At 38.8% G+C, this 16,740-nt stretch overlaps 1 protein-coding gene across 6 annotated transcripts in view; it reads left to right on the forward strand.

The window, feature by feature from the left end:
• Positions 1-16,740, forward strand: part of NBEAL1 (neurobeachin like 1) — a 90,042-nt gene that overhangs the window by 33,461 nt on the left and 39,841 nt on the right. For 5 of the 6 annotated variants that reach the window (XR_011141804.1, XM_068947987.1, XM_068947984.1 and 2 more), the window contains exons 9-19: positions 781-1,087; positions 2,132-2,238; positions 5,663-5,749; positions 7,254-7,337; positions 8,856-8,954; positions 9,062-9,642; positions 11,842-11,974; positions 12,620-12,739; positions 14,056-14,359; positions 15,287-15,372; positions 15,819-15,908. Coding sequence is in view for 5 of the 6 variants with exons in the window: in XM_068947987.1 (XP_068804088.1) it covers positions 781-1,087; positions 2,132-2,238; positions 5,663-5,749; positions 7,254-7,337; positions 8,856-8,954; positions 9,062-9,642; positions 11,842-11,974; positions 12,620-12,739; positions 14,056-14,359; positions 15,287-15,372; positions 15,819-15,908 (1,998 nt within the window). In the remaining variant the exon portion in view is untranslated. The remainder of the gene's footprint in view (positions 1-780; positions 1,088-2,131; positions 2,239-5,662; positions 5,750-7,253; positions 7,338-8,855; positions 8,955-9,061; positions 9,643-11,841; positions 11,975-12,619; positions 12,740-14,055; positions 14,360-15,286; positions 15,373-15,818; positions 15,909-16,740) is intronic. The other variant, XM_068947989.1, reaches the window with a different exon arrangement.

Here is a 16,740-nt window from a genome sequence, read left to right on the forward strand (position 1 = left end):
AGGTACATCCATGTGGTAATGAGGCAGGTTCAAGGTCAAGCCAGGCTGTCGGATTTGTGGGTCAGGCTCAAGAGGGTACATGGCCAGGCATAGGCATGGCTGTAGCATGGCTCAGGCGGGGACCTGAGATATGGAGACGCAGCTTAAATGCAGTTCCTGAGAGAAGGCAGGGAGCCCCTGCTGAGGCTTCTCACGGCTCCTCAAGGCTCAGCCTTGCACCTGGTTGACAGTGGCTGGGAGCCCAGGCAGCTAAACTCCTTGGGGGGGGGGGGGGGGGGGGGGAAATGTACTCAGGGCTCTGACAAGTGTTTGCTAATTATTACTTTTTTTTTTTTTCCAAATTTTGAAGTATTATGAATCTGTGGCTATGTGAAAGGAAGGACTGAAAGAGAAATTTCAAGTGAAGGTTTGTTTAGAATTGGCAGAGTTTACTGAGGCTGCCTTATAAGAAATGTCATTTAAATGAAAGTTATAACATCCATTTACGTTTTATATTATCTTTACGAAATTACTCTTCTCTGTAAGCATTCTCTTTGAAAAACAGCCTAATTAAATGAATAAGATGGGCAGCACTTAATCTGTAGCAATCAGTATAATCCAGGTAGAATGTTTAGTAGCTATTTAACAATTACAATGCATAAAGTAGGACAGATACAGTGTTGTATCTTGCGTGGTTCAGATGACTCAAATAGAAACTATTGGTTTGGAGAGGTTTGGTGGTGGGTTTTTTTTTTTTTAAGTCTTTTTTTTTTTTTTTTTTCCTCCCCCCATGGATTTCAGAGGAACGCTCTTCAAGCAGTATCTCCTGCCACCATGGAAGTCTTGATGCGTGTTTTAGCAGACTGTGACAACTGGGATGACAGGAACCCGGAGGAAGTGAGCAGGAAGGCAGAGCTGACTCTGAAGTGCCTGACAGAAGTTGTCCATATCCTTCTAACCAGCAGTTCTGACCAGCGGCAAGTGGAGACCAGTACAATATTGGAGAACTATTTCAAGCTGCTTAATTCAGACCATTCAGCTTTACCTAAGGCAAGGCGATGTAGGCAGTGGGAGAAGAGGTTCATAGCACTACAGGTCCAAATGTTGAGTGAGTATCCAACTGAACAGTTCCTTTAAACGTCTCTTGATAGTAACTCAGAAACAAGCAATGATTGAATTGTTAGTGATTTAAAAAGTGTTCCCCAAATAAAGGTTCTTTGCTGTCCAAGTGAAAAACTTCAAACGCTTCTCGTTGATGTTACTTTTAACGTTCTTGTTTAATGATTCATTACAAAAAAAAAAAAAAAAAACAGAAGGAAGTGTACCAGATTGCTACCATTTAACCAGAGCATCAAGGTTCAGGGACTGGAAAGGAAGAAGTTACAAATCTAGCACCTCTCCCAGTCTCCCCTTTAAAAACAACAAACAAACAAAAAATTGCTAGGTAACAGCTGCCACTCATCAGTACCTTGATAACTGCAGATTAAGAAGGATTTGTAAGAAGATACCACCACATGATGGCACTTTTGTTCACGTTGCAAATGGCATTATTGTAAAACATTGGCCAAAGATGATGGTTTTAACCATAGGCCCTAAGTCGTTGTATAAGCGTTCAGGATTTGGAGCGGTCTCCCCTCCTCCCCCCAGCCCCCGGCTTTGATATTTCAAATGGCAACAATAAAGTTATTTCCTTTCCCAAATCTTCAAGAAAACTGGGGAGAAGTACTGAAGGGATGAAGAATGCTTATAATGTCAGGCTGTTGCAGAATGCAGAGGCATCAACTGATGAGAAAGCAAGTGTCTGAGAGTGCTTTTAGGGAAGGAGAAAAAAATGCTGCTTATGTTCTTGCAAATGGCATTGACTTTAAACAGAGCCCTAAAGCAATCAAAGATATTTGGGAGCTGAATTTTTCTCCAGATATAGTAGGCTATGTGATAATTTGCATCAAAATGTTTAGGTTTAGGCCTAGTGCTCTGTGCTAAAATGCACATCATTTGTAATTGAAAAATTTAGAGCTTGTGGTTTTATTTTTTTCCATGTTGGCTTTGTACCATTTCTTAATCCTTTTCAAAATGTAACATGGAGGAAAAATGCATGATGGATTTGGGAAGTGTTCTGTCTCTGATGCTAGTTCTGTTTTGATTTTTGTAGACACCATCACAGCCATGTTAGACTGCACAGATAGGCCTGTTCTGCAGGCAATTTTCCTTAACAGTAACTGCTTTGAGCATCTCATTCGACTGCTGCAGAACTGCAAGGTAAAATTTCCCTTATCAGCATATCTTTAACAAAACGTTATCCTTTTTGTAATACTGCATAGTTATCTTTATATGTTTCTTTCTAAGTTAGATACAATGTGTAGTGTTTATATGCATGAAGTAGAACTTTGGCTTGGTTAGAGCCAGTAATGCCATGAAAGATCTGAAAGCGAATTGCCTCTAAGTTCTTTTTTTCTAGCAAAGTAGAAGTGTTTCTCACCTTCCTTGCGATACAGTGATTCCGAGTCCTTTTGAGTAAAATACTTTTATGGATGCTGCTTTGACCCTAAATTTTAAGGTGATTATAGGAATCACCCTCCCCCCCCCTTTTTTTCCTGTAAATATGCTGTCGCTGGATTGCTGGGAAGTCGCTTACAACTGCCGCCAGATGGAGGCCTGAGTTGAATTTCAGAGACATATTTTCCAATTAAAAAATAAAAACCAAAAAAACCCCCACCTTTCTGGTATGCCTTTGTAAATGTTTCAGAACATTTGATAGTTAGTCCTATGTAGCTAATGTAAAAAATGAGCCCAAGGTGTTACAAATGCACTTCTTGAATTGTTCTTTCCTAGGTAGGATATAGCATTCACATAGCTGTACGTAGGCAGTATGTTTTCCTCTTAATCCCAGATGGTCATACTTTGTAAGCCAGTGCCTTCCACTGAGTGTTTTGTAAATTTTGTACTTTGCCATTCAAAACACATAGATAAGACTTAACTCTCTGGAACATTGTATTTCTGTTTGTTGTTATGCTGAGCTCGTCTAATACTAAATAATTTAGTGCTAGCTGCAGTATTTAATTTGATTCAAATCCATTTAGATTAGAACATATTTCAATGCAGCTATATTTTGAAAATGCATATGTCTGGATTGTGACTAAATTGTAGTTATAATCAATGGCAGAATGCCAGTTGGAAGTGTTTTGTGTAGTGTTTGTGGTGGCTTTTTTATTTTTTTTTCCTTCGTTTGTTTTTCAGTCTTGCTGAAAATACCTTATGTTTGACCTTTCCATTTTATTTCTCTGTTTGGGAATCTGTGCCTATTTTTGTACTGACCTTGTCCTCTACAAGAAACTCCTTAAATCATGGAGAAGTGAGATGTTTGCCTGCTCATGGGAGTCTCTGGCTTTGCTTTTGCTGCCATTTAAACAAATGGGATTTAGAACTAAAGAAAGCCGGAGCGCTCGCTCTGTTTCTGCAGCTTGCTCCCTTCGTTTTTACTCTGTCTGTATTTCATATGTTAAGACATGTTCTTTTGAGGGTTTTTTCTTTTGCTGAAGGGTTTTTTTTTTTTTTGCCTCACACATTACTATTTTCTTGATTGGGTATCAATGCTGTCAGTTTGCTACGTAGTGGTTAAAAAAAAAAACTTTTAATAACCTTTTTTCAGTCAAAATATCCACAAGGATGGCAGCAGGGGGCTGGAGGGGGTGTTTGTGTTTGTATTTTCATTTTTCAGTATAGTATAGCACCTTTACTTTGAAAGCCAAATTGCAAAGATGAGTTTAGCTGTGGAATTAGGGTTTCTTCTAATTAGCCATGCGGGGTTGGGGGTGGATCCTATTTCTGAATCTCTTCTTCCTTACCTGTGAAAAATCTTTCTTGCCGCTGCATCCACCAGCAAGCTGTTTAAAGCACAGCTCTGCAGCACCGCAGGTAGCAGGAGAGCCCAGGCACGCTGTATCTGAAACTCGGGAAGCTATTGGATTTTCAGCAAATCTGGAGAGCAAGACTTTTTCATGGAAAGGAGGGGTAAAGAAAAAACATGCTACCATTTCTGCTACGGATATCCCCAAATACTTGGGGTATTCAGGCACATACTTCTGGTCTTATTTAAAATTACTTGCCATTTAGCAATCCTCTGAAAGTTAAGTCTTTCACTTTTGATGGTTTCAAGGCTTGTGGACAAACTATACGGTAGGGTTAAAAATCTGCACAAGAGCATTTCAGAACTGCTTGATTAAGTCTTGGTAATCTAAATGTTGCCTGTTGCCTTTTGCCTTTAACATCCAAGACGGACGAGTGTATTTTACAGGGATTTATTCTATGCTAAGAGCCATTTAACTATGTGCTTTATAGGTCCTGAATCTCTTCTATGAAACTCTCTTAGAGATCAGACTTTGAGCAAAGCACGGTTACCTCTAGCAATATCCTTGGTTGAGAAAACATGATTGTCTGAGCAGCTTTAAGATAGAAGAATTAAAGCCATGTGGGCACTTTAAAATTTATTTTTCTTTTTTTCCTTACTTCAGTTTTGATAATATATGTCGTAACTCATCTGGGGGAAAAAAAGCTTTATTTTTTGCAAGTCTGCGTTTGTACCTGTTTGATGTTCTTACATCCAGTTGTTGAAACATTCTGGGGTATATTGTAGCTATCCTGCAATATTAAGTGCTCTTGGGTGTATTGTATCTTTCAAAATTGCTTTTATGTATGCACTTTCACATCTATGTAAGTCAAAGTAGTATCTTACTTAGATGGTGTCCTTCTGTTTGCCCTCGCTTATGAAGGTAATTTCTTAGATTGCCCCACTTCAGAGATGACACCTAACAGAAAATATAACAAAACAGTTTAGGAAAAAATGGCAAATGCTTAGTTTTTACCTGCTGAAGGGGAGTGTTTTCCCTTTTTTAGAAGGGACTTTTTAAAAGTGTTGATGAGAATTTTTTTTTTTAAAGTGTCTCTTTAGAACGTAAAGCAGAAGAGGATAAATTTCAGTCGTAATTGGACGATGCCTAAAGTCAGCGCAAAAAGTGACCGCAATAGAATATGAGGATATTCGAGTGAGCTTTAAACTTGCAAATTCAGGCACTGACCAGGAATCTAGCCACCATACACAGAGCAATTTCTTAACTATAAATGCAGTATAGGTGGTATATGTTCAATGTAAAGGTATTTCCAACCTGTCAGACAGCTAGGGCCATGGCACAGATATCTTACTCCTGTCTCCTATCTTAAAGGCCCCAGAAATTTTGCTACTGTTGCTGTTCCAGATGTTCTGTCTAGGTGTCTTCAGCCTTTACTTAGGATGAAACAAGTGGAAAACAGTGAGGCATCTGTATCCATTTCTTTACTAATGCCTCACTGTTGTCTTTATTTTTAACATGTCATGTTTCCTACTGTAAACGAAATAGCAAATGCTAAGTCAGTGACCAGTACAACATCTAACTAGATATGTTTCCTTGTCTCAACATTACATATGTTGATTTAATGCTGGAAAAGAAAAATTCAGTTACTATATAGCAATAATATAATGTAATCTTCAGTACTGTAAGAATTAACAGGAGTCTAATTAATGGAGGATTGCGTCTTACCTGTGTGAGATCTCACTTCTATGTGAAATGTAAGTCGAAGGCAGCTTCCGCAGGTTTAGCTGCAGGTAACGGTTTAATGCAATTATTTCCATTATTCTTGTCTCTAACAGCTGTTTTTAAATGCTAACAATAAAGTGGCAGACAAGAGTGAAAAAGACCTTGCCAACAAATTACTGACAGAAATGAATGAGGACCAGGTACCTACTTAACCTGTATTTTGCCTCACTTGAAGTCAAGACACAATAACAGGAAAATTGATTCCTGTGCTTCACCTTAACCATCTTCTTTAAACCTCCTGCAGCAAGTTGAACTTGTGCTGCTGTACAAATCAGTATTTCCTGTCTGTGGAAACTAATCTTTTTTTGATTAACAAATGGAGTTCAACTTCAGTTCTATTTATCTGCTTCAAGTTCCAGATATTTGTGGTAGATTGACCCTTAGTTATACCTCTTTTATCTTGAGGAAGGTGAAGTACATGAATGGAATCCAAATTCTATCCACCTGGTGGTGATTTTTTTTTTTTTTCCTCCTCCCCCCCCCTCCTGCTTTCCTCTCTTTTGCTTCTTTGTTTCAGCACTGTGGCGTTTTGGATTTTGGGGCTTTGTGAATCTATGGTTGTATTTGGTGTCCTGATTCTTTGCTTGTCATCAAGAACAGATGTTCACAAAACAGTGAACAGGCTGAATCTGCTTTAATTTTTCTGTAATATCATGAAAAGCATCAAATGCAAATTGTTATTAATTTTATAGTAGAGTGACCTTTTTCATTAAAAAGGTAATGAAATGCTAAATTGTAACTGGTAATCTAAGAATCATGATTCTAGCTAATAGCTTTGGCTTTTTTAGATGCTCAGTGTTAGGATCTATCTGCATGTAAACATTTCTGCACTTCTAAGTCTACTGATTTTTGACATTTCATTTTTCAAAATGTGTCTGATATGCAGTATATTATTTCAGGGATAATGAAACGGAGTACACTTATTTGTGTAGTTCCGCTCGTCTGCATAGTTCTACTCATACTCTACTCCACTTTACTGATGGACATAAGATAAAGCTCCAATGTTTTTTGTCCTTAAAACCACCTGAGAAATATCAGTATAAACGAGAGTTAGTGGGGGGAAGGGAGAACCCCCGAGACAACTTAAAATTGGAGAAAGATGTTGATCTCTTGGAAAAAGAGGTGCTGATCACTGCGATGAGTATATGGGTGAAGAAGCCACCTTACTGTACTGGTGTGACTGGTCTCTTAATTTGTGCGTGCGTCGCATTGGTATGTAGGAAAAACATTCCTTTGCATGGAAAAGAAAACACTTTACGTGGACTGCAAACACCCGATTGCAGCACCCACACATGCTGCAAGAGGTTGCTTGATTTGTTTCCCTCCCTCTTGAGGTTGCCCGTTAGCCGCATGAGGAAAGCCATTTTGTCGGAACGTTTGAAATGCAGCGTGTCTTATGAGTGCTTCTCTGCTCCTCTTGAAGTGTGTGGCTAGATGTCTGCTATGTGTTCTTTCTAGTAGGTTGTGGTGTTATGAAATCCTTTTGGTGGGGAGATGATTTTTCAAGCATAGTTTTAAAAAAAAAAAAAAAAAAAAAAAAAAACGCACTCTTGATTTTCATCCCAACAGGCGGGCACAGTATAGCACTTGGAGCACAACTGTCTTTGCACATTTATATATAACATTTGTTCCTGCTACTTTCAGGTGTTTCAGGGACACCTAGATTGCTTGGCAGTATCAACCATTCAAGCCCTCACAGCAGTAATGCACAAGTCTCCAGCTGCTAAGGTAACAGTATATACACAGAGGTCTCCTTGTGAATCTTGCCTTCAGTTAGTGTTTTAACTGCAAAATCTTGAGGAATTTTGCTAATGAAAACAAGCGACTTATGGGCCCTTATTCCTTGCCAGATAGGGACAGCAGATCTGCTTCCCTTATCCCTTTATTTATTTTTAATGGTGGGATACTGAGCTATCTTTATGTCAAAATTGGAAGATCAGAGTGTTAATGGTAGTTGGAAATTTTATGAAGCGAGTACAACATCGTTACTTGTCTCAAGAGTATTTGGGGAGAAATGAAGGGGTATTTGCAGAAGATAGCTTCAGGCAGGAGTGTTTGGTGTAGTCTTACCACGGGTTTAGACTTATGCAGGATAGTATTGCTGTCCAAACTGGGGTCCTGCCATTCCCCTGCCCTTCCTTTGCAGTTGTTCTTGAGGTTTGGTAAATGGTTAGTTTGTGAATCTGACTGGAAATTAAGCCCCAGGAAAATAACGGATTTATTCTTAGATTGAGTTCATTAGTTTCATCTTGTGGTTGAATGATTCCTGGTCTTGGCACAGGGAAAGGGGAGGGACTGCACAGTGGAGGCCAAGGGAAGGGGTGAATCATCTGCTTCGGCTGCTGCTTGCACTTAGAGCAGTCCAGTCTGTGTGTGAAATGACAGGGTAAATTAGGCTCCTCTAGAGTTTAATTCAGAGTGCTTATTTCTCCACTGACTCTGGGGAGCCTGGGAAGAGTTGGATAGTAGGGATGGGGAGGAGGATTGGTTGTAATTCATAAAGGCTCAATCAAGTTTTCAACTGTGCCTCTGCTGGCACATATGCTACTTTTTTTTTTTTTTTCTTATTTACTTAAGCAATTATCTCACTTTTACTGACAGCTTAACTCATTTAAAAAAGATTTAAATTTAAGTACAGAATAATCAGGGAAAAAAGTACTCATTTCATCCAATGTGTTGGCTGTTTACTAACTAAAAAATAAATGGGTATTACTGTTTGGATTCACTGCTTGAATTTTTTTCTTCATGTAAAAATGATTAGTTTTCAGAAAAAAATTCCTGCAACACTTTTGTAATTTGAGAAATGTTTAGGATGGGTTGCTTTTAATCAAGCTGGTCTAAAAATCTTTCACTCAAATATTAATATCTGAATACTTTAGGTTCTGAACCTGGTCATTTCATTTTGTGGTATAGTTTGCATTTAAAAGTAAAACTTAGTATTTTGTGTTAGATTTACCATTTTGAATATACTAAAGCAATTTATATGAGGGATTTTTATATGTGTAATTATTAAAATAGAGCTTTAATGTTTTTGTATATCCACCTACTGCAATGAGATCTCTTACTCATCTGCAGCACACTAAAGAATGCACAATAGGCATGTTATCAAGTAGAAATTTCTAGCCTGTAGAATTACTTCTGCATCCTAATTTTATGTCTAATATTTATGTTAAATGAGAACCTGTTACAGTAGACAAGCAATCTGTCTGTTTCGTTTATTAATGAGATGGGCGTTTTTATCCTCAGGAGGTCTTCAAGGAAAGAATTGGTTATGCACACATATACGAGGTACTAAAGTCTCTAGGTCAGCCCTCCCGGGAACTGCTGGAAGAACTCATGAATATGGTGAGATGTGCTTGCTTTGAATGCTGTCTAAAATGCTTGGGTGGATTTGATAGTATTTCTAATATATTTCCTTATGTTTCACCTTTGAGTTCTCTGCTCTCTTCCAGGCTGTTGAAGGTGACCACATGGCTGTTGGGTTACTGGGCATTAGTAATGTCCAGCCCTTACTACTGCTTATCCAGTGGCTTCCAGAGCTAGAGTCACCTGATCTGCAGATTTTCATCTCAAGTTGGTTGCGGCGAATCTGTTGTATTAACAGGCAGAGTCGTGCCACGTGTGTCAACGCGAACATGGTCATCCGTATCATTGAGACATTAAATTCTCACTCCTCGCTCCATAGCTCTTGTGCAGAGAATCTGATTGCTCTTCTGGGCTCTTTGGGGAGCCAGTCTATGGGCTCGGAAGAACTGCTCCGACTAATACGGCTCCTGAGGACTGAGGAACCAAAACAGGCTCACCCTTATGTTGTGCCAGTGATGCGAGCCATCCTAGCAATGGCCCGAAAGCAGGGCATGGCGAGTGCCTTGCAGTATTTCAACTTGTACCACAGTATGGCGGGAATTGCTGTTCCATCAATTCATAAGTGGCCAGGCTCTGCATTTTCTTTCAATGCTTGGCTCTGCCTTGACCAAGACCAAGTGACCCCTAGCACGACTAGCAAAAGTAGCAAGAGGAAGCAACTTTATAGGTACGGTTACCATAACTACTTCAACAGAAAAATCTAGGTCGTGTCTTCCCTGTGGCATATGATACCCTGCGATATGTGATACTTATGCTTATCTTCATAGCACAACATATAGCCCTTAGCTCAGTTTGAGGAAGGGGGTCATCTGTCGCCAAGGCCAGACAACGTTACAGAAATAACCGTGGCGTTTCTCTGTTTTAATGCATATTGCAACTGTAGATAGGAAAGCATAACTCTAAATCATGTTAAAATTAAGATTGATTAAGGTATGTAGCTTAAACAGCCCAAAACAAAACAGCCTTGCCGTTGCTTCCTGCAAGGGTAGAGGAGTCTCTCTTCTGTATGAGAGCGCAATGAAAAGGACTCCTTTGTTATCTTAAATAGACATCGACCTGGTTGGTTCTTGGTAGCGTATATAAGAGTGGTATAACCTTCTCTGGGTTCTAATGTTCAGTAGCAAACAAAACGCCGAACGTGGCAATAGCACTTGAAGAATCGCCCCATTCGATCCATTCTACTGCAGTGCATTTTCAGGGGAAATGTTGGCAAATGCAATTTTGATCAGAACAGAATAAATATTTTCCAAGGCCCCATATCTTAGAGTGTTACTTCTGTTTATTAATAAACCATATTAACAAATGGAAGCCCTTCAAGTTTCTGTAGCTCCGTTGTGCATTTGTATGGCACAGTCTTGGTGAAGGGTGCCATCTACTGAACTGCCACAACGCTGTTTCCAGAGGTTGGTTTGTTTTTTTTTTAATCAGTGTCCCCCACTGAAAATCTGAAGTAGACTGCCAAGCTCTAGAAAACTGTGGTCGGATTACATTATAAAGTAAAAAAGCTGCAATTGATTTTGATAACGATGCTGGTACAGCAATAACTGACCAGGTTTATATCATTCTGTTTATAATTTTGAAGAGATTATTCTAGAGTTTGTGAAGTTAAAACTGTGTTGTCCTCTGTGTCCTTCCCATTGATTGCAAATAGTTATGGGATTTTGGAATAGTTACGGATTCTGTACTGGAAAGATGATATGTAGTTAATATGAAAAAGGAGAAATATTTAAAATTTCAGTTTCAGCTTAAAATTTTAAGCACACAACTGAATTAAAATCATGAAAACGGTCTCGTTTTTATGCTCTATGGTATTTAATTGTAAAACAGCTCACCTCCACTAAGACTGTATATTCATAGTATTTGTGTGCATGTATTAGATATTTGATAGTCCAGTAAAGTTGGTTTTTTCCCCACTTGGAGTAATGATACTTGAGGGAGTGTAGCAGTTTTTGATGGCAATTCTCAGTGTTATATAAAACTTGTTTGTATTCATGTGCTTAAAAATGAAAGGTTTCTCAGGGTAAATCTGTGCTAGCAGGGCTTATTTGTAGTTAGCTGTTTACAGCTGATCCACTTTGTTATGCTGAGTGAAATAAGATGCATAACAATTACTGTGTTTATGAATCTTTGTTTTGCACTAGGGTTCTTGCTGATAAGCAGTCATGGAAAAAAGTATTCCTTAAATGACTCTTACTGTCTCATAGAACAGTCTTAGATTTGCAATAAAATAAAAAATGCCAACTTTGTGCATCTTCTAAAAGAGTCTCCTTTTGCTACTTAAGTTTTTAAAATAAAATCTTTATGTAGAAGAATATGAAGTGAAACGGAGGAAATGCATGAATGGAGAAAACATAGGTAAATACTGTAACAATAACATCACCTAACTATGTGCAATACTGGCAGCTTTACCAGGAGCTGAAGGGCATAATTTAACTAATAGAAAACAGTGCAGGTTGCAGGCCAGTCCCCGCTTTACTACAGTTGTGTAGCTTCCAGAGACTACAGGGAGCAGCGTTTTGTAGGGGAGCCAGCTTAAGCTGCCCAGCTCAAACTGAAGCCTTGCACGTTGGGAGCAAGGCTGTCCCTTCAGTTAAAAGGTGAATGGCTAGAAGGTGCTTTGCAAGCTTTGTGGACTATCCTTGGCCTGTGCGGCCTGTGCCTCGGTCTCTTCCTTGGGGTAGTTCTTGATCTTGTTCTTTGGAACAAAAATAACAGCTGGAGACCCTCACACTTGTTAGATGTTTGACCGGCAATGAACAACTCAAGTTGATTCTCTCTTTCATGAGTTGTACTGTTAGGTGGCTTCCAAAAGTTTTGATGAACTATGGCCTTGATTGTGTGTCGTGTTTTTTGTCTTTTTCTGTAGCTTTTTTACAGGAAGTGGTATGGGTTTTGAAGCCTTCATAACATACTCTGGGGTATTGGTGGTTGCGGTTTGCACAAAGAGGGAATACGCAACAGTGATGCTGCCTGACCACTGTTTTTGTGACTCTCTCTGGGTAAGAGTCGTATGATACTGAAGAGCACTTTGTTTTAGACAGAATACTGTTAGCTCAGAAGTCACAAGTTATGTATATAACTACTATATAAATATATATATATAAAAAATATGTATAAGTATATATTTAAATATATGTTAATATATGCACAATGTAAATATTAATTAGATGTTATATATAATTAGTGGTTGATTGAGCTAAATTATGCCTATGCTATTAAGGCTACTGTTATTGATAATATCACTATAGTGTTGTACTTGGAGCTTTTATTTTATATGCAGATTTTTAAAGTTAAATTGAGCGTAGATGGCTGTGGGGCTACACGAAATAAATGTTAACATGTTGTTACTGCGTTTATGCCTTGCCCTTTTCTCTTCATGTACTTAAGAACTGCTATGTGTTATGAAAGAACTGCATCCCTTTTCCTCCAAAAACCTGTTTAAATGTAAACTACTTTAAAACAGAAGCAGTTGACAGATGACTTTATCTTCCTGCTGATGCTTTGAATTTATTTTCTGAAGTGCTTTGTTACGTGGCTTTCCCACCAGATTAGTAATGCTGAAGTTAAGTACTAAAAAGCAGCAAAATAACTGTATGGAAATAATGTAATGACTTAATTATTTTGTTGTTATATTGTTTAACCAGCACAACATAACTATTGTTCACTTGCCTGGAAAGAGGCCCTTTGGTCAGAGCCTTGTCTACATCTATGTCAATGGACAGCAGAAGGTCTCTGCCCCACTTCGATTCCCTGCTATGAATGAAGTAAGTTCACCTTCTGTGTCATACCCCATAATGACAAGCTCTCACAGGGCAGTGGCTCTTCCAGGAGAAGTGCTGAATCAAATCAAGCAATAAAAGCAAAATATATATAGTTAGCTTTTTCAAAATTTGGAAATGGAGTGACAGTTTCAGGTAGTTTAGTGTATTGCTAGTAAGTTTTTGTTCAACTTTCGACGCTGACTGGTGTATCAAATTGGAGAATAAGTACAATTAACCGTTAAGCAATGCTTATTCAGTCAGATGCATAAAATAAATAAATAACCCTGGTTAGATAGTGGGATTTTCCCAGACGTAATTACCTGAGCACACTGACATAATATATCATGAACGGCCACCTCTGCTAGTAAGGATTGGTGTGATAGTGCTCAATGAGGAATCTTCCCCCTCACTTTCAGAGGTCGCTCGCTTTACTTGTATTTTCTGTATGTTTCCCCAGTACGCTAATCTCACATCTGCCTTGTCTGTGGCTTACTGAGTGAGCTGGTTAGGGAAGCAGGGAGCAGCAGTTTACAAGGCTGTTAATCTAAGACATTTCAAATGTGCACGTATTGAGCCTAAAAAACATGCTAGCTATCAATATAAGTATGTGTGGTGCTTGTTTTTCTTTGCAAGCATTGTCTGTTCTTTTTGTGGAGCAGATTCAATTGGGCTACAACACTGAAAATTCTTTCTCCTGTAATAAGTCCTAATTCAATGTTTACTAAATATTTTGAATAGTTATTGCGAAAATTTAGATTGGACATGGTCACAATAAAATCAGTATGACAGTTAAAGAATGACAAACAAAAGTCATTTCTGCTGCAAGACAAAACTCTGGATTTTGGCCCATCTGTAGAATAAGCACTCTAAATGTCTGGTGGTTAAATAAAGGGCGGATAAGCTTTCCTCGAGGGCTGCTAATCAAGTGGAATCACTGGTATGGGAAGTATACACTGGCATACGTGCTAGGCTAGTATTTTGGAATATAATCCAGGAAAGGAGTGTTTACTGAGGTGTCTGGAAAACCATGTTTCCTAGCTTTTCTCCTGACCGAGGTCACGCAGCCGGTGAGGTGACCAAATTGCTCTTGGTTGGAGGAAGGGCACTCTTAGGGTTGTGGAGAGCATATGCTCTTTTCTTGGTCTACCATACCGGATTGCTGCTTTTCCAGGGCACACCCAGTTGTGTTACTCTTTAATCTATTTGGTTCAAGTTTGCCTGGGATAGTTTGCAGATTTACTTTGTGACCTGGAAAAGAGGAAGTTATATTTACAGTGTGGTTTGGTTTTGTTTTGTTTCTTCCATGTTTGACTCCCCAGCCTTTTACTTCCTGCTGCATTGGTTCAGCTGGTCAGAGAACGACGACTCCTCCTCCATCTCAGATACCAGACCCACCTTTTTCCTCTCCTGTTATGCCCCATCGTACATCACTTGGAGGCATTCTCTCTCCAGGAGGCTGGAGTGGGATGCTAGCAAAACCAGAGCTCGTCACCAAGATGATCTCAGCAGGGACTCAGGACAGCGAATGGGGATGCCCAACATCTCTGGAGGGCCAGCTTGGATCAGTTATCATCTTCCATGAAGCACTGCAGCCCCCTCAGGTGAAAGCATTGTATTTGGCAGGTAAGTGACAACTGTGGTGGTTTTAGTGGAATAAAAAGGATGAGCTATGGACAAGACCCCCAGGGGCTTTGCTCTACCCAGACATCTAATGAAGAATTTGTGATCCAGAAGAACCGCAAAGCTAACTGTAGCGAGAGGACCTTAAACCAAATCAGCTCAAAATTGAATGATGGTTATTTTTAAAAGTTATATTTAAGATTTTCTGTCAACGTGAACTAATCTATTTATCATATATGCAGAGCTGCAGAAGTCGAAATATTATGTAGTATTTTCAGTTGTGGTTCTTAATTTTTCCTACTTTTTACCTACATGTGAGTTTGCAGCTGAAGCTCTTTTTTTAAGTGGCTTATGAACAAGGGCAATCATTGAAGTTGATTCATGCATGGGGATTTTTCCACAAGAATCGGTTAATAATTTTAATAATTTAGGGATGATCCCCCCCCCCCCAAATTTGAAAATATTCTGATATTTTCATACAGTTCAAGGTGTTAAGGTATTAAGTTCCGTGATGATCTGAGATTGCTAGAAGGTAGGATAAAAATACTTTCGACATTTTGAAAAAATATTCTGTGTTACTAAATAAAACTGCCTTAAAGGTTGCTTGTTTTCTGGCCATTTGGGCTTGATGACACAGGGATTGGTCAAAGATGAGAGAGGTATTTGTAAAGACAGAAACATCAGTGGTCTTCAAATTACAAAAAATCTCTATTTGTATAATTTAGCCCTTTATCAAGGGGTTATGTATTTCTTTTTAACCAGATCCTGTGGAATGAAAGATTTAGGTCAAAAAGTTTACTTCAAAGCATGTCTTAAATAGGTAGGGCTTGGGGTGTCCTATTTGTTGTAGCAGAGTACAGTAGTATAAAACTTGTAATAGCCAGCGTTAATAGCCAGTGGGCTCCAAAAAAAAAAAAATATATTTTACAGGTCCAAACTGTTTGACTCCATGGAAATCTCAAGAGTCTGAGGTAGCAGACCTCCCCAGTAAGGTGCTGCTTCATTATACACCGAAGGTATGAAGTAGTACATGATTTCTCTTTGTTTATGCAGTATACAGTAACTTTCTGTTTTACATCGGAGCATGTTCTGGATAGTCTTTCCTTTTTTTCCTTTTCTTTCCTTTTGTTTTCGCTGTTCGCTAGAACAAGCGAACATGCTATCTTTATGCTGTGGTTGTTATGGGAAAATACAGACTGAGGAGAGCTTTCTTGAACTGTAGTCTTGTGCAGGGACAGTAAGCTGTAGTCTTATTTGCCAGAAGAACAGAAACTTCTTGTGCAATGCGAGATCTAAGATAACATAAAGTGTTTCAGGTGTTTTAATTTGCTTACATACTTATCAACACTATGGCACTATCTTCCTGAAGTGTATTATGTATTCAGAAACCCTGTGCGAACTTCAGGGATCTGTAATTCATATCTGAAATGATACTGAAGCCCTTTCTCTTTATTGTTAATAGGCCTGCAGAAACCCTATTTGTCTTGATCTATCTGCAAATCTTTTACATGGAAGACTAACTGGAAACAAAGTAGTGAACTGGGACATCAAGGTAAATGCGTACTGAACCACCAGTGCCTGAAGTAAACGCAAGAGTAGTATTGTTCACCTAACTTTTTGAATGCCAGAAGTCATTAGCAGTATGATAATAACATTTAGCAGGCACAGCATATATCTGTAACGGGAATTAGCAGGTTAATACCGTAGCTGCAACAGTGTTACGCTGCCTTTAGTGAGAAGTTACCAGGGCTACTGCTCTTAGTGTCATAGGTAATGTATCAAGATGTTTTGTGGCAGCTGACTCTCATCTGCATAATCTGTTCAATGCATGTTGTATATCAAAAGCCTTTTATTTCTAGAGGATTCTGTCATGGTTTTCTTCCACTTTTAACCTTTGGGTTAGGTTGAGATTAGCAGGGCTCAGCTAACACTTGTGACTTCTGCTGCATTAGTCGTTTGGAGAGAAAAAAAAACAAAACAATGAATGAATTGCAGGCTAACTTCAGCAGAAATCAAGGGATAGAGTTAAAAATACTCCAAGAATCAAGTTACTTCTTTTAATAGAGAATTTCATCCAGTTATCTCTTTTTTTTTTTTTTTCCCCTATTCCTAATAGGGAACTATTTGCAAGACTAGATGGTCCCACAGTCCAAAAGCCTAATTCAGAGAAAACGTCAAAGATGCTCTAAAGGGTTATACCTTGTTCTGTCTCTGCTATACATTAATTTTACAAAAATTTTTACCCGTTGGCTCGTGCTGATTCTTACTGGCTATGCAAATCTTTGTTTAACTTTTGCCAGCATTCGCAGTCATATTGCCACTGTTATCGGTACTGCAGCTTAAACTAACATTTTCTGGCTAAAATTGTTTTTAGTTTCCTGCTC

The sequence above is a fragment of the Struthio camelus genome, chromosome 6, assembly GCF_040807025.1.
Source record: "Struthio camelus isolate bStrCam1 chromosome 6, bStrCam1.hap1, whole genome shotgun sequence".
NCBI lineage: Eukaryota > Metazoa > Chordata > Aves > Struthioniformes > Struthionidae > Struthio > Struthio camelus.